General features: G+C 47.1%; 2 protein-coding genes across 2 annotated transcripts in view; one reads left to right on the top strand and one right to left on the bottom strand.

Annotated features, from left to right (window-relative positions):
- LOC117042396 (oocyte zinc finger protein XlCOF6-like) overlaps positions 1 to 25,388 on the top strand; it is a 449,944-nt gene that overhangs the window by 229,968 nt on the left and 194,588 nt on the right. The window lies entirely within an intron of this gene.
- Positions 276 to 22,864, bottom strand: LOC117042983 (zinc finger protein RFP-like). The gene is made up of 14 exons (XM_033142605.1): positions 22,457 to 22,864; positions 21,311 to 21,562; positions 21,118 to 21,140; positions 19,816 to 19,931; positions 16,920 to 16,946; positions 16,119 to 16,183; positions 15,621 to 15,803; positions 9,115 to 9,552; positions 7,339 to 7,434; positions 5,136 to 5,366; positions 4,940 to 4,962; positions 4,098 to 4,213; positions 1,803 to 1,856; positions 276 to 885 (listed from the first exon to the last, which is right to left on the bottom strand). The coding sequence occupies exons 1-14, from the start codon at positions 22,862 to 22,864 to the stop codon at positions 332 to 334; spliced, it is 2,586 nt and encodes an 861-aa protein (XP_032998496.1). The 3' UTR covers positions 276 to 331.

The following is a 25,388-nucleotide window of genomic DNA, read 5'->3' as shown; positions in this document are numbered from 1 at the left end:
CTCAAATCTGTTCATTTCCCCCCTGTCAAAGTTACTGGACCAATACCCCTAAATTTTTCGGTTGTCTGCAGCTTTTTTATATTAAAAAAAAATGGATAGAAGGAATCATTATTTCAAAACACAGTAATGACAAGGAGGGCCTCTCAGCCTTTTTGGAAACATGCAAATAAAGCAGATGGGAAAGCAATCTAAAACCTGTGTTTCAGGAAACCAAGTCCTGCCTGGAAACCAGTTAAAATGGCCGCCCTTATATAGTCACAAGATAAAGCTCTAGTGTGTCACCACCTTTCTGGGTGGGTTTTTTCGGGGCGATAGGGGTCCCCTTCAAGAGTCAGCACTTCAGAGAGAATCCCCTCTCCCGCAGCTGGAAAAAGGGCCTGATCCTCTCCCCAGCGAACGACCCCGAGTGGAAAGAAAAGATGAATTCGTCGGTATCAGCATCGAAGAAGCCTACCCAGCCTAACGGATAGTCCAGGGCCACCAGAATCCTCTTGGGTTCCTTTGTCAACATCAACGGAGTCGTTTCAGGGGAAGTTAAGGCCAAGACTTCGCGGGGCAGGTACGTTTCACGGAACGGCTTCCTCAGAGCCCAGATGCCCTCGTCAGGGCAGACGTTGAAGCATCCTTTCCTCACGACCGAGTCTCTCGCCACCCCCAGGGTCCAGCTTCCTTCTCCCAACACCTCCACCGTCCACCATTGCGTCCCCGAAATGAACTGATTGCGGCCGAGCACACAGACCTCCCAGTCAAATCTGGCCGAATGCTGGGAAACGTTCTTCTTCCTCCACTCCCTCTCCTTCCACGACGGTTCCCATCGCACACTCTTCAGGTCCGCAGAGAGAATGAGATAGGGGTGGGCTGTGTTTGGATCCAGAACGACATTCACTGCAGGGAAGAGGGAAGACCGAGTGGCTTCAGGGAAGAAGGCCTGTGGCTTAGCGGTAGAGGCCCATGCCTTGCATGTCAAAGGCCCCAGGTTCAATTCCCGGCATCTCCTGGTAAGGGCTGGGAGAGACCTGTGCCTGAGAAGCTGGAAAGTCCCTACCAGTCAGAGTAGACCGGGGTTTCCCAAATAGGGGTCTTCAGCTACAATTCCCATCATCCCTGACCACTGGTCCTGCTAGCTAGGGATGATGGGAGTTGTAGTCCAAAAACAGCTGGAGATCTAAGTTCGGGAAACCCTGGTTGTAGACCATACTGAACTGGATCAGCCAATACAGTTGTACCTTGGTTCTTGAACACTTTGTGACTTGAACGTTTTGGCTCCCGAACGCCGCAAACCCATGAAGTGAGTGTTCCAGTTTGCAAACATTTTTTGGAAGCCAAATGTCCAACACGGCTTCCATGGCTTTTGAATGAGTGCAAGAAGCTCTGCAGCCAATCGGAAGCCGCACCTTGGTTTCTGAATATTTTCGGAAGTTGAACGGAACGGACTCCGTTCGAGAACCAAGGTACCACTGTAGTTGGAGTCAGTACAACACAGCTTCCCATGCAAAGGATAGTCTTCAGCTGCTGCAGAATCACCTCCAGCCTCTTCCCCAAAACTTCAGCTGAATGTAGGCAGGAGGCACAGCAAACAGCCACAGGTTCCTCAACCAATTTTGTGAGTTCGTGGCCGGAGTGCCATTTGATCTCACACTCAGGGCAGTGCACCTCATCCTATGCTATTCCATCTCCCGTACATCCTTGCTGCAAAAGTAGCCCCCGGGGTTATGTAGAGGGGGCTCTCTTAGACCCCCAATGCCTAAGTACCACCTCCTGTTAAAATGTCCCCTCTCTCTCTGTCTCCCCTGGGAAGTTACCTGTGTTGACAGCTTGCTCCAAGTTGTTTGCGTCCAGAGCTCGCTCCAGGGTATCTATGACGGAGAGAGAAGTTGCTCAGACCCTCAAACATAAAGCAAATGGCCATGTGCAAGAAGGAACATCTGCAGAGTCTGAGGCACCTGCTTCTGCCTCTCTTCACCAGGCCTAGAGTGGGGCCTGACAGACTACAAAAGGACTGCTACCACCCAGTAGCAGTTTTAAACTGCTTTTTAATTGCGTTTTAAAAAATTATTTTAAGTGGTGTTTTTTTTTGTGTGTGTGTGTCTTTGGGAGGTTATCCAGTCACTTTTGTTTACATTTTATGTTTTTACATTATAATTTTATCTTGTGAACCGCCCTGCAGGTATAGGGCGGTATATAAATTTTATTTTGATGGTGATTTCATGAACAACAACAACAACAACAACTCCTCTCTCAAGGCGCAGAAAACCCTATGGAGTCAGCATTTAAACTGAGGTGATGCTGTTTGGAATAACATTTTATTCTGAAAGTCTGTAATCAAGTCCAACAACATACGGAGGTGAAAGTGAGGGGAGGATTCCCAAAGCAGGAAGAGGAGGCGCTTTCCATTTGTGCCGGTGCACTCCGAGACTTTTTGCTAATTGGGGCAGAGACAGAGCAATGGTGGTGCTGTATCTGTCCATTTTTTACCCATGAAGCCTTTTCGGTCAATCATACCCACCTGCCCTACTGAGCAAGCCACAAAGAGTCACCTGGCATCATTACAACATTAGGTGACAGGTGGGCATGGGGTCGCATACCCTTGATCGGTTCTACTTGCCTCACAAGGGAGTGGAGAGTTGACAATCTGCTCCACCAGCTGCATCCAGTTCTGGTCCCATTTAGATTACCACCCTGCAGCCGTCAAAAGCACCCACTTTCCAATATACTACAGATGGGAACTTGTTATTTATTCAGTGGGCTGTGTTTGCCTGAGCTTGAGTCTGGACTATGGATTCTGAGCCCCTGTGTTCTGATTCGATACATGATATCCAATCACAGGACATTTCAGGATTTGGGCCTCTGCCATTGGCCCTTAAACTCTTGAGTCATGATTCGCAGCTTGGAAGTACAGACAGCCAATCACGTTGGGAGTGGGAGTGGCCCAGGCCTTCAGAAATGTATATAAGCAGTTGCTTTGCCCCTGTTGTCGAGTTCTGTTCGTTCAATAAAGGTTCTTGATGTTATCACTGTGTCTTGCCTTGTGGAGACCCACCTACACTTCGGGACCTTCACGGGACTTGCAGCTATCAGGACTTGTAGCCACCAAGAGCCTTTTGTAAACTCATCCAAGACAGCAGCCTTACATCTTGTGGTGGCAAATTCCGTAGCTGGAATATAGATTGTGTGAAGGAGAAATAGAATCGGGCAAGGCCTCTTTTCTGAAGACCTACTGAGGGACCTTGCAGGGGAATTGATTCTCACCCTTTTTAAACGACATTCGTTGCAGAGGAGCGTGAAATTGGAGCTTTCTGAGAACACCTGTAGCCATTTCCCTTCCTTCAAATGTCAACCGTGTTGGAATATTCTAGAAAGAACTTGAGAATTGCTAGGCAACAGAAAAAAAATCTAACCAGCAAGAGGTGCCTTTATTAAGGGCATGTGATCAACAAGGGTCAGTGTGTAAATGAGCATGAGTCAGCATTACGTCTCTGGCCAGATGGGTGGAAGAGGAAAGGATTGTGTTACTGTATTTTTCACTCCATAGGGCACACCGGACCATAGGGCGCACCTCTAAAAGCCCTGTTTTTTTGAGGATCAGCTAAAAGTTTTGCAGCTTTTTTTGCAAAGGGAAAAACCCTGTTTTTTTTAGGATCAGCTAAAAGTTTTGCAGCTTTTTTTGCAAAGGGAAACAAACAACCTCCCTCTGCAGCACATTCAACAATGGAGGCCTGGGCAAGGGGGCGGGGCTGAAAGGGAGGCGGGGCCTCTTATCTCTCTTCCAATCTCTTGCTGATCTGCTGCTGAGGGGGTCCTTGCAACACCCCCTTTTCTCTTTGTAAAATAAAAAGCATGATCCTCTTTTGGCCCCTAGGCAATTCTGCTCCAGGGACCACCATTTGCTCCATAAAACGCACAGATATTTCCCCTTACTTTTTAAGGAGGAAAAAAGTGTGTCTTATGGAGCGAAAAATACAGTATTTTATTTGTATTCAACCAGTGTAAATTTCTGTAAATAATAAAGATACTCAATTAAAAGGAAGCTCCGCTGCAAGTCTATTAGAAGAAGAAAACCCAAGAGTAAATGCTGCGCACTCATAAACAAACTGTACCTTTGTAATTCTCCATGGCCTCCTCTAAAGCAGTGTTTTTCTGAACGGCGATTCTGAAATGCGCTTCCAGCCAGGAATGAAGGTCCACCACAGGCTCTACTAAATTCTCTTCACACCTGGAAGGAAATACAAAATAGTAAAATAATGCCATTCTCCCGTGAACTTGTATCATTAAAGGACAAGACGGGCTTTTAACTCAACTGAGAACCACCCTTGAACAAGTGCCTGGGCCTGGTGTTTTAAAGCTTGAGACCTCTTGCGTGTTTTAAAATTTATTTTTACTAAAAATAAAAATTACAGACCACTTAATCATAAAAGAAAAGAAAAACCCCTCCAAGTGGGTCACATAAAACAATGTAAAATAGTAATAAAAAAGAGCTTCTCTCCTAAAGTAAGAAGAGACTTGCTGGATCAGGCCCAAATTGTATCTAGCCTGGCATCCTTTTGTAATTGACAAACTTGTCCTCCATGAAAACCCAAAAGCAGGTAGACAGTTCTCACATTGCAGAGCAAATAAGAAAGCCACAATCTTCCATATTATCCCTACAAAGGCAACTGCTTACAGCAGTTGATTGTATCTAAGGAATATTAGAACCATATTTTGCAGAGATCCATTTATGCTTGTTTTTAAAAATGAAAACAAATGTGTGAGGGGGCAGGAAACCACCCCCCCTAGGAAAAATAGCAGGGCAGTACCAACTCAAAATTAAGAGAGACAGACAACAGTGTGAACCACACACACAGTGAAGGAAAACGGTGTCATTCGTTTGCAGGAACACCCCCAGTGTGACCGAAACTCCTCCATGTAAAGAGCAAAGGACACAAAAAGGGGAGCTACATACCTACTGATGGTATTGCTAACGTCCTGAAAGAAAGAGAGAAATAGATCTCAGCTACACAGACCAAACACACACACTTGTCCTAGTGGCGATTTCTTTGTCTGTGGAAAGCAAATGGCCGCTCCTAGGATCGTCCTCCTTCATTCCAAGGGACCCGAAACGTGCATTTTGTGTGTGTGTGTGTGATTCCAAGTCTCACCTGCAAGAATTCGCTCGGGGGCTGCCGGCACTTCCCTCCCATCTCTGCAATCAGCCCACTGAGCCGGGAAATCTCCTCGGAGACTCTGGCAAGGTTCTCGTCCTGCTTCCTCTCCAGCTCTTTGGTCAGGTCTTCAAAGTGGTCCAGCCAGAGGTCCTGTTTCTGAATGAGGAACTCGTGCATTTTCTCAAAGGCAGACATGATATTCTGCTTCTCCGTTTCTAACTGTTTCTGGGAGTGGGAGAGAAGAGGTGGATCAGGTTGGGCAACCTTGGGGCCCTTCAGATATTGCTGAACAACAAATCCCACCACCCCGGGTCATTGGTTGTCCTTGTTGGGTCTGATGGGAAGAGAAGCTCCCAAGGGGCAAATGGGAGAGTTTACCTCTTTCGTAGTGGGACAAGAGTTACGATCTACCTGTGAGAGAGGCATGGGAGTAGCCAGGATTTGGGGGGGCAGGTTTTTGCTAGGGTGACAGATTTGTATTTATTTTTACTGATGGAGGGGGCAACTGGCCCCCACTCCCCCTTGGCTATGCCCATGGAGAGAGGACTTTGTATTCTTCTTTTTCTGTTTTTATTTTTGTTTAAATTACAGTGGTACCTCTGGTTGTGAACTTAATTCGTTCCGGAGGTCTGTTCTTAACCTGAAACCGTTCTTAACCTGAGGTACCACTTTAGCTAATGGGGCCTCCTGCTGTCACCATGCCGCTGGCAAGCGATTTCTGTTCTCATCCTGAGGTAAAGTTCTTAACCCGAGGTATTACTTCTGGGTTAGCGGAGTCTGTAACCCGAAGTGTTTGTAACCTGAGGTACCACCATTTATAATGCATTACACTAATATATATACCGTGTTTCTCATAAAATAAGACATGCCTATAAAATAAGCCATGGCAGGATTTTTAAACGTTGAGAAATATAAGCCATACCCCAAAAATAAGCCGTAGAGATACCTGTAGGCACAGTTCTGGTTGGCTCCCGGAAGTGGATGCTGCCGCTGCTGCAAACTCCTCCAAAACGCTCAGCAACACGTGCTGCGTGAAGCCCTGAGCCATCGGAGCTCGGCAAAAGCAGGAACAACGTCCCGCTTTCAGCCCCAAGCCAGCGGGGCCCAGGAGCAGCAGGAAAAGCGCTCCACGTCGAGCCCCAAGCCAGCGGGACCCGACAGCAGCAGGAGCGACTTGCAACGTGGAGTCCCAAGCCGGCAGCAGCAGGAGGAACGCTCTGCTTTCAGCCCTTAGCCAGCGGGACCCAGGAGCAGCAGCAGCAACACCCTGGAGCCAGGGATTTGCATAGGTATTGTGTTTTGTTTGCTTGCTTTTGTTTCAAAGGCTTTCCCTGAAAGGCTAAATGGAAGAGCTGGCAGAACCATTAAGAAAATCCTTTGCTGCCTCACACTGCATAATGGTACAGCTGGCCCTGGGATTCCTTGAATGAAAAGGGGGATATTGTGTTGGAAGTTTAGCTTTTAACCTTCAGGCTGACTTGTGAAGCCCAGTTGCAATTGCATGCAATTGCTTTAACCTCCAGGGTACCGATATTTTTGCTTGATGCAAGCTGTAACTGCATGCAATTGCTTTAAGCACCAGGGTACTTTTGCTTGGTGCAAAAGTAATATTTATGCATGGTTGATGCAAGCTGTAATTGCATGCATGAAAGTAAAATTCTGTGTGAATAAATGTAGTTTGCTGTACCATGCCAATACTTACCAGTAAAAAAAATAAAATAAGACATCCCCTGAAAATAAGCCATGGTGTGTTTTTTTGAGGAAAAATAAATATAAGACGGTGTCTTATTTTATGAGAAACACGGTATATATATATATATATATATATATATATATATATATATATATATATATTAGTGTAATGCATTATGAAAAGTCTTGATAATTATTTATAACAATCTGGAGGGCACCAAGCCGGCGAGGTCTGAATTACAAAAACCGACACGGCTGGTTGTTTAGAACTTGCGGGTACAGAAAATGAGGCACCTTGCCTCGATATCGTACCCACAATCTCTCTGACAAGAGATTGTCTGCATGAAATGTGCTGGAGAGGCAAACCCCTCCCCCTCTCAGCCCTGCACGTTACCTTTATCAGTCACTCACTTGGCCATGATGTCGTATGATTGATAGGTGGGTGGCCCCTGCCTATCTGTCAATACTGGCCCACAGGTTCCCCACCGTAATGACATGCACCTACCAGACATTTCTGCTTTTTCTGCTCTTTAGCTAATTTCTGGTCCACAAGCCTTTTCCTCTCTTGCTTCAAAGACTTCACATGGACACCAATTCTCTCCTGAAGAGAACAGAAAAGTCATTTAGCTCAGTCAGGAGTTCAACCCATCTGATGTCAACCAGTCATTCCCTCAGAAAATAAAGCCTGATTCAAGGCAACAGATTCCCCCCCCCCCCGTCCTGCCTGCTCCCCCCCTTTTATTCCAGGACAATCGAGTATCACTGCTTTTGTCTTCTTCTTCTCCCCCTCCCCCCACCTCTGATTTGCCTGCTCAAAGTGGCGACATTTTGGGAAGAGATGGGAAGAACTTCAACAAGAAGTTGAGACTTTGGGGTCACATGCTTCGTTGTTACTATTAATCGCCTTCTATACCAATTACAAATACAATTACAAAATTACAAATACAAATACATTTACAAAATACAAAATATTACAATTACAAATACAATTTCACACGCTAGCAAGGTTATGCTTAAAATTCTACAAGGCAGGCTTAAGCAATATGTGGACCGAGAACTCCCAGAAGTGCAAGCTGGATTTCGAAGGGGCAGAGGAACCAGAGACCAAATTGCAAACATGCGCTGGATTATGGAGAAAGCTAGAGAGTTCCAGAAGAACATCTACTTCTGCTTCATTGACTATGCAAAAGCATTTGACTGTGTCGACCACAGCAAACTATGGCAAGTTCTTAAAGAAATGGGAGTGCCGGATCACCTCATCTGTCTCCTGAGAAATCTCTATGTGGGACAAGAAGCTACAGTTAGAACTGGATATGGAACAACTGATTGGTTCAAAATTGGGAAAGGAGTACGACAAGGCTGTATATTGTCTCCCTGCTTATTTAACTTAAATGCAGAATTCATCATGCAAAAGGCTGGACTGGATGAATCCCAAACCGGAATTAAGATTGCTGGAAAAAATATCAACAACCTCAGATATGCTGATGACACAACCTTGATGGCAAAAAGTGAGGAGGAATTAAAGAATCTTTTAATGAGGGTGAAAGAGGAGAGCGCAAAATATGGTCTGAAGCTCAACATCAAAGCTCATCTCGCTTCATTGGCTGAGGGAGCTGGCGTACAGCTTCCGGGTCATGTGGCCAGCATGACTAAGCCGCTTCTGACGAACCAGAGCAGCGCACGGAAACGCCGTTTACCTTCCCGCCGGAGCGGTACCTATTTATCTACAGGTGAAACTCGAAAAATTAGAATATCGTGGAAAAGTCCATTTACGTAAGCAATTGTTTTCAATAGCTACTGGAGTTTAATATATGAGATAGACTCATGACATGCAAAGCGAGATATGTCAAGCCTTTGTTTGTTATAATTGTGATGATTATGGCGTACAGCTGATGAAAACCCCAAACTTGAAATTATTAATTTGGGGTCCTCATCAGCTGTACGCCATAATCATCACAATTATAACAAATAAAGGCTTGACGTATCTCGCTTTGCATGTCATGAGTCTATCTCATATATTAGTTTCACCTTTTAAGTTGAATCACTGAAAGAAATGAACCTTTCCACGATATTCTAATTTTTCGAGTTTCACCTGTACTTGCACTTTGACATGCTTTCGAACTGCTAGGTTGGCAGGAGCAGGGACCGAGCAACGGGAGCTCACCCCGTTGCGGGGATTCGAACCGCCAACCTTCTGCTCGATAAGCCCTAGGCTCTGTGGCCGGGCACCTGGCTAATTTCGAATACTGCTCCTCACCCACCTGCTATGGCAATTCCCTACCTTATACTGGTGAGAAGCCTCTTCAGCGGGAAACACCCTGTGACCTCTGTGCAAGTTGGACCTGTCGCACACCACGCAGATGGGGACTTCGTCATCCGTGCAGAAGAGTTTCAGGGGTTCCCCGTGGTTCTTGCATACCCCACCCTTTCCCTTGACTTGTCTTTCTCCCTGAACTTTCTTGACAAGCACGACAAGGTTTGCCAGTTGCCGGTTTGCGCTGAAGTTATTTGGCTTGACCTTTTCTGTGCACTGCGGGCAGGAGGGGTCTGCCTCGGACTGCTCCAAATATTGGGTGATACAGGCTTGGCAGAAGTTGTGCCCGCAGTCTACAGTCACTGGGTCTTTGAAGTAGTCCAGGCAGACGGGACAGGTTGCTTCATCGTAGAATGACGTGGTGGTGGTGGTGGTGGGACCCCCGGTTGCCATGGCTGCCTCCCTCTGAAGGAAAAGGACAGGCTTAGTTAGCGAGAGCTCTGTGGATCAGGCCAAAGGCCCATCGAAGGCCTGCAAGATTTCCTCACAGTGGCCAACCAAACGCCTGTGAGCAGGACGTGAGGGCAACATCCCTCTCCCGCTGTTATTAAGTGGACCATTTCCTCTCATATGGTCATTGTCGATCGTTCGGTCCGCCATGAATTTGTCCAACCCAATGAGGCCGCGCTTTGTTTATTTATCGCTAAATATTTACCCAGTGCTATTTTTCTAGGGAAAAAAAAGAGGTGCCGGAACTCACCATGAACGCCTCCCTTGTTCTCTTAGAATGGCAATGGTGCCCTGTCTTTATCTCACCTTTCCCCCACAGAGTTGAAGGCAGCATACGTGGGTCTTCCCTCACAACAACCCTGCGAGGAAGGCCAGGCCACCAGGGAGCACGACTGGCTCACAGTCACCCTGTGAACATAATGGCTGAGCAGGGATTTGAAGCCTGGTCTCCCAGGTCCTAGTCCAATGCTCTTAACCACTACACCACACTGTCTTCCCCTGCCTAGAACTGTGGGGAATGGGGTGGGGAGAGACCCACTGAGATCCCCAGGGTCCATATATGACTGCTTTCGCACACCTATTTTTTATGTATTGGTGGTCTTAGAAATTCCTTTAAGGGTTTTTCCCTGTTACAGGTAGGTAGCCGTGTTGGTCTGCCATAGTCAAAACAAAGTAAAAAATTTCATTCCAGTAGCACCTTAGAGACCAACTAAGTTTGTTCTTGGTATGAGCTTTTGTGTGCATGCACACTTCTTCAGATACACTGAAACAGAAGTCACCAGACCCTTACATAAGGACTATATATAAGGGTCTGGTGACTTCTGTTTCAGTGTATCTGAAGAAGTGTGCATGCACACGAAAGCTCATACCAAGAACAAACTTACCGTATATTGCGGCGTATAAGACGACTGGGCGTATAAGACGACCCCCAACTTTTCCAGTTAAAATACAGAGTTTGAGATATACTCAACCACAGATTTTCCACCCGGCGTATAAGACGACCCCCGACTTTTGAGAAGATTTTCCTGGATTAAAAAGTAGTCTTATACGCCAGAATATACTGTAGTTGGTCTCTAAGGTGCTACTGGAAGGGTTTTTCCCTGTTCTTCTACATTCACTCCTCTGCTGCTCTGATTATTTTACGTATATGGGATAATCCTTCCCTTCCTTTACCTTCACCCAAACCACCACCTATGGAGGTACAGACACAACCCTTGCTCCTTAAGATGGACTGGAAAGAGGAATCTGTAGACCTTGCCTGTTTGCATTGAGAAAAAAACTAAACTTCCAATTGCTACTTAATTCTAGCAATCAAACTGTTTCTTAAAAAAGGTTTCCTCTCCCACGTCCTGCTTTTTGTCCTTTTCTTGTGCTAGACAAAGCTGAAGGTAAAAGAGGGCTCCTGTTTCCACCTTTTCTTTTTAACGTGCTTTTCTTCCTATGAGGAGGAAGAGCAGCACTTGCAATTTTGGAAGAGAAGCCTCAGAGTCATCATTATTCTGCACTTGCTCCAGAACTGTATTCTTTTTTGAGATTTTATTTATCTCATTCAAAATCCATGCCTAAACCACTTTGAAATTCCCAGGGGATATACCAAAATAATACAAGTTACAGGTAGGTAGCCGTGTTGGTCTGCCATAGTCAAAACAAGATATAAAATCAAAAAAATCCTTCCAGTAGCACCTTAGAGACTAACTAAGTTTGTTCTTGGTATGAGCTTTCTTCAGATACCTGAAGAAGTGTGCAGGCACACGAAAGCTCGTACCAAGAACAAACTTAGTTGGTCTCTAAGGTGCTACTGGAAGGATTTTTTGATTTTATATTTTGTTTCACAATAATAAATAAAGACTAAAAGACTACCTCTCTCTTTCTCTCTCTCTCTCTCTCTCTCACACACACACACACAAAATGCATTATAAAAACAGACATCCAGGAGACCAGTGTTGAAATCCCCAACAACCAGACATGAAGCTGGCTGGGTGACCTTGGGCCAGTCTCCAACTCTCAGCTTAACAGGGTTGTTGAAAAAAACCCTGAAAAAAGGAGGGTGGGTGAAAATGCTGAATGCCACCTTGAGCTCTTTGGAGGAAATGTGATATAAACACAATAAAATAAATTTTACTACGGGGCTGTGGCACAAACGGACCATAGATGGGAAAGGGGAGCTGATAGCTGAAATGTTTAATGTTCAGCATTTAATATTGAATCGGAGTGGGGCTAGCACATTGAAACAGACAAAACAAAATAAAATAAAAAAATCCTTCCAGTAGCACCTTAGAGACCAACTAAGTTTGTTCTTGGTATGAGCTTTCATGTGCATGCAAGCTCATACCAAGAACAAACTTAGTTGGTCTCTAAGGTGCTACTGGAAGGATTTTTTTTATTTTGTTTTGACTATGGCAGACCAACAAGGCTACCTACCTGTAACATTGAAACAGCAATGCCCCGCCTTCCTGCCTTCCCTCGTTTTGCCTCCAACCTCTTAACACAGATACAAACGCTGAAGTTTTCTTGGCTGCTCACCACACCCTGATGCAAACTCAAGTGGGGTGGAATATTATTATTATTTAATTGGCACTCTGAAATGCTTAGCTCTCTCTCTCACTCGTTCTCTTACATGCCCCTTTGCTAAACCTGTGTGTGTCACTTTTCATTCTAATAGCATTTACAAACCGCTTAATCAAACCCAGTAAAACGGTAGATGAAAAGCAGCTGAAATCCTGAAGGCAATTAAAAGAGGTAAGGGAAAGGTAAATTAAAATTAAAAGAACAGCAACCCACCCAGATATGCATTTTATTTTTTTTACTGACTGTATTTGATTTACTGCCTACCCAGGCCTCAGGGCAGGTCACAGCCACTTAATACACCGTGTTAAAAAACAACAACAGAAGAGGGATTTGAGAAACAAACTAATATCAGCTATCAAATTACACATAAGCGTTTTAGAACAGGAAGAAAACCACGTGCGCCACCTTGCGCTCGTTGGAGGGAAGACGGGATAGAAAATGCAACCAAATACAACACATACATACGCTCTAATATTTCTAAGGTGGCTTGTTTTGTGCTCAGGACAGGGGGGACCACCCAAACCCAGCAACCCCCCCCCCCACCCCAGAAAAGGCTCTCGCTTCTTACAGCCCTGCTATATATACAAAACCATCACCTTAGCTTTTCCGCTTGCAGAGCGAGCGCTGCTTTCTCAAGGCTGTGAATGGGAGATAAACCAAAAGCGGGGCGGGGAAAGGCGCTAGTCCCTCTGAAAATTAGAAAGCGCCTCGCCTGGGATTGGTCAGGGCGGCTCAGGCTGCGCTCGGCGAGGGCTCCTCCGTCCAATCGGGGAGAGGGGCGGGGCGGACCAAGGGCAATTACAGCACACACCCACACCCCGCCCCTCAATCTCGCTTTTTTCCAGCCCTTCTTGCGATGCTGTCTGGGGTGGGAATTGGGGAAGAATAGTTAGCTGCCTCCCACGGTACTGAGCCAGTCCAGCCTGGGATTGAACCTGGGGCCCACCCTGTGCAAAGTGGCTGGATGAGTCCCCTCTCTGAAACCTCCGTGTAAGGAACTATTAGAATTTCAGAGTTGGAAGGGACCCTCGGGGGGGTCATCTAGTCCAACCCCCTGCAATGCAGGAATCTCAGCTAAAGCACCCGTGACAGATGGCCATCCCACCTCTGCTTAGAAACCTCCAAGGAAGGAGAGCCCACCAAGATATGAAATAAGATTTTAATTTTTTTAATTTTTGTATGGGATCTTTATGAACTTTTTTTTGGGGGGGTGGAGGGGGAAATCTTCCTGTATTTTTTAATTTCGTAAAATTTTATATATGGCTCAGTTGTACGGAAAACCCCCAAAAGCGGTTTACAAAAAAGGATAAAGCAATTAAGATGATCACTAAAAAAAATGTACACCATATATGCATAGTGTTTATGTGTTATTCAAAAGGAAATCAAAATATTTCACTATCTAGGCTAGGGTCTGAGGGTGAAGCAGGAGAGATGCCATGGGCATAGCCTGTGGGGTGCAGCTGCCCCCCCATCAAGTAAATAAATAAACTGACCAATTGTGTCACAGATAACTCAGTTCTGCCGCCGCCCCCCCCCCCAGCCTGCCCCTCCTAAATCCTGGTTATGCCCATGGAAGCTTCTGGTGCAAACTCTCACCTACCACACGCAAAACAGGGGGTGGGGTGGGGAAACCTGAGGTGCCCCCTCCCTGGTCCTGCCTGACTAGCTGAGCCAAAACTAGATTCCTTGGGAAGGTAACATGGTTGCAATCTGGCGTTTCCTTGAAAGTGAGCCTCACAGAACTCAATTACAAAGGTAAAGGGACCCCCGACAGCTAAATCTGAAAGATGGAACAGCTGTGTGTCATTGGCGGTAAGAGGGATAAATCCCAAAACAAGATTAGCAGCTTCCGCCTGTTGCAATATTTTGGATATTCAAGTTCCCTGCACAAGTTGAAAGGAAGCAACATTAAGAGGGGCTTTTTGGTGGGATAAGCAGCCTCATGCGACCAATAAGTCTTTTATTAATGCATGCAGGGTTTAATACGGTTGCTCACCACCACCCCAAACTCTGAAAGGTGACGTTTCAGGGGTTCCAGGTGTTGCTGCAGGGTTCGTTGTTTCCTTTTGGAATCGAGGCACAGCAGAGACCGTGCCATCTTAAGTATATATATGGTTTGTTGACACATATATACAACCCGAGTGTATGATGGAGGCGGTTCACAGTAATAACACCCCAAATGGGTCTTGCTTCTCCCATAGCCACAGCCTTGGACTAGAGTTCAGGCTTGGCTCTCTCTTGGCCTTTCCAGCCTGCTAGTTCACACAGCAGCTCTTTCCTCTAAACTGGCTTCATTTCTTCTATCAGTGAGTAGAGGCCCCCCAGGCTAGCTTGGCTTGATCTGAACACTTCCTGAAGTTGGGGGTTAGGAGTCTGGCACCCAGTTTTACACCCACCACCAAACACTACCATTGCATAGGCTGTCCTGCCAGACTTAGCTATGTCACTTCCCCTCATCTTGGAAGGAAATAGGCAATCAAGCTTTTCGTTGCATTCCAGCCTACCTCTGCTGAGGCCGTGGACAGGGTTGAGCTGCTTGCTCCAGCTCAACATGACTCTCACCAGCTGCTCCCGTACCAATAACCTATTAAGTCTCACCAATTTATAACTTGTTTTTACTGCCTGTGCAACTTTCCTGACTGGTGTTTGTAAAAGCACATGAACTGGACCTTTGAAGAGTTTGTAAGTAAACTAATTTTTAACTTGCCAAACATCTGGCTGGAGGAATAGGGAATTTTTGGAATGGTGTATTTTAAAAGGTCTAACAACATACATTTTCACATTTTACTTTGCTGCATATTTTGTTACCTTAAATCTCTGCTGGGGTTCTCTCACCAAGAGTACTTGCCCCAAACATGATTTTTGGCATACAGGAATTCTTTTTTTATACATACATTTTTCTCCTGGCTGGGTTCATTCCTCCCCCCCCCCCGGCAGAGTTCCTGTGCCTATAAAACCACACAGCGGTGAGGGTGGGGTGGGGACTCAACGGGAGACACAGCAACTGGAATGCCTGAACCTACTGAATCATCCTGTGCAACACAAAGAGCCTGTTCCTCTTTTTATTTTATTTTATCTCAATAAATGGTCATTTCAAAAGGTACAGCCACACAAGGAAGACTCTAAAACCATCCTACTTCATTTGCATTTTTGCCGGTGTAATATTCCAAGATCTGTGATGAGGAACTGGAAATCCTGCCATTTAGGCTGTGGCCCTCCTTAGCTTTTTATACAGCTGCAGAAGAGGAACGGGGAAACCTGCGGTCCTCTCCGATGTTGCAGGATCAGAACTCCCACCACAGATCACTGTGGAACATCGCCGCGCCTGATGGGAGTCGGAGTCCAACCTCATCCGAGAACCACGGGTTCCTTGTCGCTCTTCTGGCGTTACCATTTCCGTTCATGACAACCGGGCTGAAAGGGAAGCACTTCAGAGCGGTTCTGCTGCTCCTCACTTGGAAAAAGGGCCGGAGCCTCTCCCCGGAGAACGGCCCCGCGTGGTAGGTGAAAATCAAATCTCCGGTGTCGGCATCAGAAAACTGCACCTGACCCCTTTCGTAATCCAGGGACACGCGGATCTTCTGGGGATCTCTCGCCAAGTCCAAAGGGGTTGGTGCAGGGCAGGTGAAAGCAAAGAACTGGCAAGGCACAGATGGGCTGCGGGAAAACCTCCCCACTGCCCACACCCCTTCGTTCGTATGGGTGTAGATAATGCCTTTCCTCCTCATGGTGTCTCGGGCGACCCCCACAGCCCACATTGCCCTCCCCCTGGGTTCCACCTCCACCACCCACCAATGTTTCCCTGCCGCGAACCCCTCCTGGCCCAGCACACAGAGCTCCCAGTTAAATCTCTCTGGGTTGTCAGGGAGGTTCCCCATCACTCCTCTGTTGTAGCTCTTCTTCTTCTTCTTCCCCCCCTTCCTCCTCTTCTTCTTCCCCTCCTCCCACCACACACTCTTCAAATCCTCGGAGACGGTAAGGCAAGGATGTGCGGTGTTCGGATCGAGGGTGACATTCACTGCAGGAGAAAAAGAGGGGAGAGGATGCCGGGTGGCGCAGTGTCAGGAGCGAGGCGGAAAGTAAATCACACGATCTGCACAGGCTTAAGCGGCAGGGTGTCCGGCCTAATGAACACAGCAGCTCATCCCCGCTAGGGTCTTACTCCATGCATCTGTTGCCAAGACTAAAAGCCCCACCGCCCCACTGTTGAGAATTCCATCCCTCCCATGCTGCAGATGGGTGTGGGATTGTTACATGTCACATGTCTGTTTACACTCCAGCACTGATTATTGGAGTCTTGTGAGCGGAAAGGGAGATAGGCTGTTTCTGCTCTGTATAGCTTTTGCAGTTCTCTCTCCGAGGAAGAAAGACAGAGAGAGAGAGAAGCCATGTTTTCTTTGTTCTGTTCTGTTTGATTTAATTTGCAATAAATTAGGCTTAGACGTTACTCCTCAAGGCTGAGCTTCTGTTTTGAACTCTGCTAATCGTGTGCTCATGTCCCTGGATATGACGGGAGACCGGAGTGATGAATCCCGGGCGACGCTGCGTTGGGGGGAGGCACCAGGCCTCAGCGTTATCACCCAACACCCACAGCCTTCTAAGTTCTCTCCTCTCCAGCGTTTCCCCCCCAAGCAATCTGAGACTGAGCCTTCGTGAAGCCTGCTGCTGCTCCACCCATTTCAGCCCTCTTCTGGTCCTAAGAATCATCCAGTCTCTCCCACCCCCCAAGTTATCCAAATCATTCCCCGAGTTACCTTTGTTCAGGTCTTGCATCAGAGGAGCTGTTGCAGGGAGGAAAGAGTGACAGGTTTAGAGACAGATTAGCACTAAAACCAAAACAAACCCTCTCAAAGAATTGTAGTTAGAAGAGACCCCGCCCTGAGGGTCATCTAGTCCAACCCCCTGCAACACAGGAATCTTGACTAAAGCATCCATGACAGGTGCCCATCCAATTGTTTAAATAGCTCTAAGGAAGGGAAGCCCACCACCTTCTGAGATATGAAATGGTTTACTTTATTTTCCTGTGTGATCTCCATGTTCCAAGATCATTTCCTTCACTAAGGGAGCCTCACCTAGTGCCATCATTACAGGCACCAGGCAAAAACATTCCTTTTTACCCAGGCCTTTGACCATTAAATACTCTGGTCTGTTAAAGCTCAGGGGGAACAGGGACCTGTTGTTGTTGTTACTATTATTATTATGCTTTTCTGCTGTCATTATGCTTTGTATTGTGTTTCGTAAAATGTATTTAATGTTGTACAACACCCTAGGATCTTTCGATATAAATATTACTATAATTATGAAACAGTAACTGCAAGAAGCACCAACTCCCTTCAAAAGCTGTCTGTCCCTGCTCCACGATTCTGCTCCGAAACAGTGCTGTCAAGTATCCCCTTTTCCCCAGGATTCTCCCTTATTTCGAGCAGTTTCCCGCTGCTCTCCCTTATTTTTTCATTTCCCTTAAATTTCCCGTTTTTAATGGAAGCAGCTCCTCCCCTGCTGGCCAGGGACTGGGTGGGAAGACCTTGCCTACTTGGAGAGAAAAGCCTCAGCCCTCAAAGCAAGTGGGAGCCGTTTCCCGTGCTTACAGGGGGGTGTATTCCTCCCCCTGCACCAGCCCCTATCCGTTGCCGCTGAGCCCCTCAGCCGGCCAATAGGGTTAGCTGGCGGGTGGAGCCTGGCTGCCTTTGAGCAGCTGCTGCTTCCTGTCCTGTTTTGATGGGATCAGACAAGAAGACATGGGGCACATGGCTGCCCTCCTCTTTGCTGGCTGCCCTCCTATTTGCTCCGCTCCAAGCCCGAGGCCGCTTGGAGTTCACATTGATGCTCCGCCCACTTTTGCTTCTGACTCCGCCCACCACTGACATGTGACTGCCCCCGGGATAGGTGAGACTGCTGATCCCTTATTTTCAAATCCGAAACTTGACAGCTATGCTCCGAAATTAAGTTCTATTCAGGGCTTGCTGCAGTGAAGGGAAAAAGTGAAAAGGCCACAACTTTTGTTTCAGCCACAAGCGCAAGTGGGAGCAAAAGGGGACCCATGCCTAGTTTCTGGTCCTTTCCCCCCAAAATGGACACTCAACTTGCTCTGCCAACCGGCCCTCGTGGTGCTGCAGCTACAGATGAATCCGGAACGAGGAAACTACCTGTGCTTTCCTGTACGAGGAAGCTAACATGGCCGATATTAGCAAGAACGGGGCGGGTGAGCTGGCAGGCACACAGCCTTATTCAGGCGGTCTGTCTGGTTTCCTAGTGCGGCACCGACACAAGCAGGAGAGCAGGGCTCCTGTGCTAAGGATACCAGCTCCCACCCCAGGGTTTCTGCCTGGAGAAATCCAGGAGCGGCTCACTGGGCGAGGTGGAGCCACAGACACAGTCTCCCGGCATTGACGTCACAGCTGCTTACCAGAGGGTGGTGGTGGCGGCGAGAGGGTGAAACCGCAAAGCCCTAACCCCAGTAAACAGACAAGAGTGCTAAGCTATAGAGGAGCAGCGTTACCCAAACTTGCGTCTCCTGCTGTTTTTGGGACTACAATTCCCATCATCCCTAACCACTGGTCCTGCTAGCTAGGGATGATGGGAGTTGTAGTCCCAAAAACAGCGGGAGACCAAAGTTTGGGAGAGAGGCTGGGGCAGGGATGGGAAGAGAGCACTAGGGTATAGGTTCTGTGCACTGGATTCTATCTGCTTTGAATCGCTGAGTGCTATTTTACATTCGGTATACTTTGTTATACCTGTTCTCCTACCGTAACAGGGGGGAGAGAAATGCAAATTTAGCATTCTAATTGATTTTCTGTTGAATGGATTCATTGCTGCAGCTTCCTAGATGCAGCTGAGCGGCTCCTCCAAACACCCATCTTCCCTCAAAAATGTCTTGAGAGAATTACCTGTGTCTTGAACTTGTTCCAGAGATGCTGATGTAGAAGACAGAAAAAAATTAATCAGATAATATATATACAAGCAAACAAAGAATCTCAGCACTTTCATTCAGGTTGTAGACGCACACTCCCTTAAACGGGATTAAATGCCATTAAATTCAGTGGGGTTTACTTCTGAGCAGACACGTATAGGACTGTGCTATTAGATCAGCACTTATTTGTGTTTACTTATAAAAATATTTGTAGGAAAGACCCTGATGTTGGGAAGGATGGAGGGCACAAGGAGAAGGGGACGACAGAGGATGAGATGGTTGGACAGTGTTCTCGAAGCTACTAACATGAGTTTGGCCAAACTGCGGGGGGCAGTGAAGGATAGGCGTGCCTGGAGTGCTCTGGTCCATGGGGTCACGAAGAGTCGGACACGACTGAACGACTGAACAACAACAAAAACGCTGAAGCAATTTCGTACTTAAAACCAGAGATCAAATATTTCGGAAACACCTTTTCTTAATTGCCTGTGTAAGCTTGGAAGCAATAGTGCAGCGTCTCCCAAACTTGGATCTCCAGCTGTTTTGGGACTACAGTTCCCATCATCCCTGACCACTTGTCTTGCCAGCTAGGGATGATGGGAGTTGTAGTCCAAAAACTGCTGGAGACCCAAGTTTGGGAAGCACTGCAATAGTGCATTTAAGCCTCACATCTTGTTTTTAAGCCTCGCTTTCTTTGCGCTCGGCCTGCAGCTGGAGCACTCTCACAACCTTTTTGGCGGTACCTTTATAGTTCTCCGTAGCCTTTTCCAGCGCAGAGCTTTTCTCCGCGGCGATTTTGAGCGTCTCGCCCCACCAGTGAGAAAGGTCTGATTCGTGCTCGGATGCGTTCTTCTCACATCTGGAAGGGAATGCGGTCAGGTTTAAAAAACAGCAGCAGACTACAGCTCTCGGAACGTTAAACGTTAAACTCTTATCAGAAAGGTGCCCTAAGCTACCGTTTTGCAGCCCGAGATCTTTTGAGCCCTACTGCTTCTAATCCGGTCAAATTCATTCCGAACAGGGACAGCCTCCTTTATATATTTCCTCCACTATCACCCGCCCACCCTGGAGGAAAACCCGTCTAGATCGGTTGTAAAAATTGCCTAGGAAGCTTGCAAGGAAGGGACGCAAAGACCCAGCGCCGAGAACAAAATACGAGTGTCAAAGGATGAAGCTGCTGTAAGAATTTTAAGGTCTTTCATATATAATAATTGTTATTAATGTACCAACCAAGTAAGGCCACATGTCTGAAAACAGCACAGGAAGACAGGCCTCACTCCATTTTGATCCTAGCTGGCCAAGTGTTTTCATCTGCTGGGAGGAGGTGAGACTTGGGAGGAGGTGAGAAGTCTGGAGTGCCAGATATGGGCCATTTCCCTCACAAAGGACAGCCATTAGCCCTACCAACCAGGGCAGGAAACCTTTTGTTTTGCAGAAATGTGTCTGGGAGGGGTCAAGGAGAGATGGCACAGGTGTGGAAAATTCCCAAGTTACCTTGGGTTACATCTCTTCTGTTTGTTGGATTGATGTTTCTGGGAGTGGGCTAGACTCCAGGAGGGATTTTGAAATGTCTTTATAAGAGCATGCCTGCATTGTTCTGGGTCTTTTCCCCTGAAAATCACTGCTGTCGCAACAGCTTCAATAAAAATCAGGCTTACTAGCTGCTTTGCTTCTCAATCTTCTCTGGTTGGCCTCTGTTTTTTACTCCTACCAACGGAGAACCTGCAAAGGACTTCGCAAGGGCTCTTGTGTACCCCATAAGGGAATAAGGGCAGGATTTTTCTTATTACAAAGCAAACATCAACAGATGTGCGGTTAAGCCACGGGTGCAAACAGGCCACGCAGAGCACTTTGAAGCCCCGATAAACAGCTGGTGGGAACACACGTGGTTTAATTGCACACTGTGCAGGTGAAAACAAGCCCCATGACACCATCGATCTCAGGACCACCCCGCCAGAATGGTGGTGTGTGTGTGTGTGTGTGTGTGTGTGTGAGAGAGAGAGAGAGAGAGAGAGAGAGAGAGAGAAAGAGAGAGAGCCACATACCTCATTAAGGCTCTTCTGATGTCCTGAAAAATAAAAAATAAAAAATGGGTGTCAATTACACAGGCAGGAAAAAAAACAGTGGGCTATTTTTCGTTCTAGTGAGGATTCCCCACCCCTACCAGCTTGTGGAAAACAAATGGATGGACACAGGTTCATGCCTTTTTCATTCAAGAGACCTTGAATTAAGCCTCACCTGGAGGGATTCCTTTGCGGGCTGGAAGGCGTCGTACGACGGCTGCAGGTTTCTCGCCTCCATCGCCACGATCAGGTTCCTGAGTCGGGAAAGCTCCCCGGAGAGTTCGGCAAAGTTTCCTTCACCCCTCTTCCAAACCTTTTTCTCCAGATCTCCCAGCTCACCTAGCCAGAGACGCTGTTTCGCCCGGAGAAATACCTGCATTCTCTGGAAGGCGGATCTGATTTTCTGCTTCTCTGCTTCTAATTGTGCCTGGGGGGAGAGAGAGAGATTTCAAAGGAAGCGCAGAGGTGGAAAATGAGAGTCAGCAGAGGGTCAGTTAAGAGACCAGTGACTTTAACTATGCAGCTCATCAATAAATGGAGGGTCATCCACACTCCCTTTGTGGCCCTGTATTGTGAAAAGGCTGATATGGGTTATGTTAGACAATTAATGGGAAATCTGGTTGGTTTCTGGCACCAGACTCGACAGCAATACATATTTTCCTGGTGTACTGGTAAATACTTATCTGGATTTCCTCCCTTCTTCATGATCAATGCTGCTCATAGTTGCTCTTGAGCTTAGCCTCCTTGGGCAAGATTAAGTCAGGAGTTTCCCATTTTAATTTTTTTCCAATTACTTTGCCTCTGTTGAGCTCAAGACTTCAGAGTTTTACTTAAAAACCTATTTTTTTCTTACTGTTTACCTCTTGGATTGATTTGATTTTGGGATTGGTTTTCCCCAGCCATGTAGGGCGATGGGATGAATGTATTTTGAAATGATAGTTGGAAAAGTTATTGTATTGGGAACAGCAAAGAAGGGAGAAAAATAGAGGGGACATGGGGGGGGGGGTCAGTTTTTATTTTTTTTTAAAAAAATTGGAGACAATTTGTTAAAAATTATGGGAAGTCAAAATAAAAATAACTGGCAATAATGTGTTTTACTATGCTAAAAAAATCACCACGGTGCGTTTACTTTTTGTATTTCTCCCACACGTGTGGGATAAGAGGTTTGCATTTTAATCTACAAATTTAATCCTCGATCCATCTCCGGCATAATCTTTGCGTGACCTTTTACTCCAGGGAAAACTCATAAGGCTGCACAGAACCCTCCAAAAAAATGAGCCAGGGTGATTTCCTATGCCCACCTGCCATAACAATTTCTTACCTTATATTTTACGGAAATCTTGCTTATAGAAGACGCAGCGTTGCCCTGGTGAGCATGCAAGCTGTCCCAAACCGCACCCACTGGTGCTTGATCATCCCTCCAGGAGAATTTCGGGGGCTCCTGCTGCCTCTGGGGCTCTTCCCACTTCCTCTTCAATCCTTTCCTTTCCTGGAAGTTCTTGACGATCTCGGCTATATTTGCCAGCTGACGGTTTGGCCTGAAGTTCCTCTGCTTGATCCTCTCTCGACACTGAGGGCAGGAAGAGTCTACGTTGGGGTCCTCCCAAAGCTGGTCAAAGCAGGCTTGGCAGAAGTTGTGCCCGCAATCGATTGTAACTGGGTCTATGAAGTACTCCAGGCAGATGGAACATGTAGCCTCTTCGCAGAGCTCCTCGACAGCACCCTCCATGGCTACCTCCCCCTGAAGCGCAAGGACAAAATTATCAGTTTCATTTGAGATCTACAATGCAGATTGCTTGTTCCCTTCTCTAGAACAGCCAGGATGTTCTAGCTGGATGGAGCTAGGCTAGCGGATCCCCTTAATCAATCCATGGTTGGTTGGTTTTTAAGAATACGATTAGTAACTGCCTATGCGGCCTGTTTTAGTACAACAGCTGCCAAGCACAGGATTTATTTGTTAGCTCATTCCAGTCCCAAACTATTTTGGAGTGGCAAGGAAACCTGTTGCTAGTTAAATCCGGATCCTCCAAAATAATGTGGACAACACATCTAGCCCCCAAATATACAGGTGACACCTCCAAGCCCCCACCCCATTTTGTGAGACGCCTGGAGATTTCCCTAATCCTAACCCACAGGTTCCTCTTAGCCAGGGATCAGCAACCTTTTCCAGCCGTGGGCCAGTCCACCATCCCTCAGACCATGTGGTGGGCCAGACTATATTGGGGGGGATGGGGGATGAATGAATTCCTATGCTCCACTAATAACCCAGAGATGCATTTTAAAGAAAAGCACACATTCTACTCATGTAAAAACACACCGATTCCCAGACCATCCGTGGGCTAGATTGAGAAGGCGATTGGGCTGCATCTGGCCCACGGGCCTTAGGTTGCCTACCCCTGCCTCTGAATCAAAGAGTGAAAAAGCCGTTTCTCAAATAAGGACACGGTCAGAGCAGGATCTACTAGTTGATTTGAAGTAGATGGGCAAATATTTCAAGATCCAAACTGTTTAACGACGACCCATCCCAAATTATACTAATTGACTGGGCGCGGGGGGGGGGGGGGAGCTGGAATAATCAGGAACAGATCTTTAGGTGGGCTATTCAGCTCTGGAACTCCAGAACTGCTTTCTACCTGCTGCAATGGTATTTCTTTATGTTCTTTATCTTTTTTTAATATTATAAATATATATAAAAAAACAAAGTCAATTCCACAAATCTGCCCAGCCGAGCTCTAATCTACTTCCCTGCCTGCTGTGTGGCTCACTGAGAAGTCTGACGGGGGGGGGGGGAAGAAGAGAAACAACTCAAGGCCAAGGAACAAACCCACCTCCCCCTTTGCATTTTAGACCACCTTTTTATTCCAGTATTTTAAAGTTGCAAACCTCCTAGGCAGGAAGGAAGGATATAAATGAAATATTAATTAAAAAATCTCTTCCATAAGCACGCAACGCCGGCTCTCACCTGTCCTGCGCGTTTCTGCTGGCTCGCTCAGAGCGAAGCAGCTGCAGCTGGAGTCTCGTGGGAGCGCACAAGGGATCCGGGATCCGCTCCGAAAGTTCGGACGTTCCTTCCGCCTGCGATTGGCCGCGGCAGCCGAGCTCTCCCGACGTTCCAAGCGACCCTCGCCCAATCAGGTGAGAGAGTGAGAGGCGCGGCGCGCAGGGTGGTTCCAGGGCGAAAGCACGTGGGCAGCAGCAGCAGCGGTTTCCGCTTCGGCCCCGGGCGCTGGTAACCCAGGGGGGCTGGCTGGGGTGGGGCAGGGCCGCCAGAGGCTCTGTATACGCACGAGAAATGGAAGCCCCCGCTTTACGAGCTGCAACGATTCCGCGCACTGTACTTCGTTTAAGGATATAACCCAATTCCGAAAGGGCGGAGGCGCTTTGCACATGCTCAAGGGCACTCTCCCCTAGGGCTCATCATAGGGGCGCAAGTCTAATACCGAATGCAGATTTGGAGAGAGTCGGGGGAGGCTTACTGGCACAAGGAACCTCAATAAAAATAGCAGGGTTTTTGTGTTGTTTTTTTCCAGCAAACACGCTTTTAACTGAGCCGCTCCCCTGGCTCCAAGGCAGATCCGCCCCGGCTGTTTTTTGCTCCCTGTTTTCCTGCTAACAGCGGCTAACTCGAGACGCCCAGGGGCGGGGGGTGGGGAGATTAAAATGATTAGAAGCTTTGCACCCAACCTCCTTGCCTAATTTATTACTTCTCCATCCCATAATGATTCAGGGAGATTTAAAAAAAGGGGGGGTGCCTTTTATAATAAATAATTTTTCAGCACCTTCTTTGCATAGGACAAAAGAGAGCGCACGAAGAATAACCATTTTTAAAAGCTATACTTTTCCCGCCCCGCTTTTAAATAGCCGAGCAAAGCCAAACCTTGCGCTTGATGTTACTTAGGATGGAGAGTAAACTGCCGCGCTGGAAATTCGAGGCTGCCTGCGCTTCCCATTGGTCGGAACGGCTCAGACTGGGCTCGCCTACGTTTCGAACTCCGTCGCCCAATCAGGGACGGCGGGGGCGGGGCAGATAAATGTTAACTCCTCCCGTGCCGCGTGCGGTACTCTCAGTGATGTTTGCAGTTTTTGGGGGGGAGGGGAGGGTCGCCTAGCAGGCCTCCAGGCTATCATTTATTTCCTTAAATCCCACCTTCTATCACTGAATTGTAGAGCTGGAGGGAGCCACTAGGCTAGGGTCATCTCGTCCAACCCCCTGCAATGCAGGAATATTTTTTGTTCGTTTGTTTGCTCAACGT

Source organism: Lacerta agilis, chromosome 2, assembly GCF_009819535.1.
Source record: "Lacerta agilis isolate rLacAgi1 chromosome 2, rLacAgi1.pri, whole genome shotgun sequence".
NCBI classification, from domain to species: Eukaryota; Metazoa; Chordata; class Lepidosauria; order Squamata; family Lacertidae; genus Lacerta; species Lacerta agilis.
This window is presented reverse-complemented; position numbering and strand designations above follow the sequence as displayed.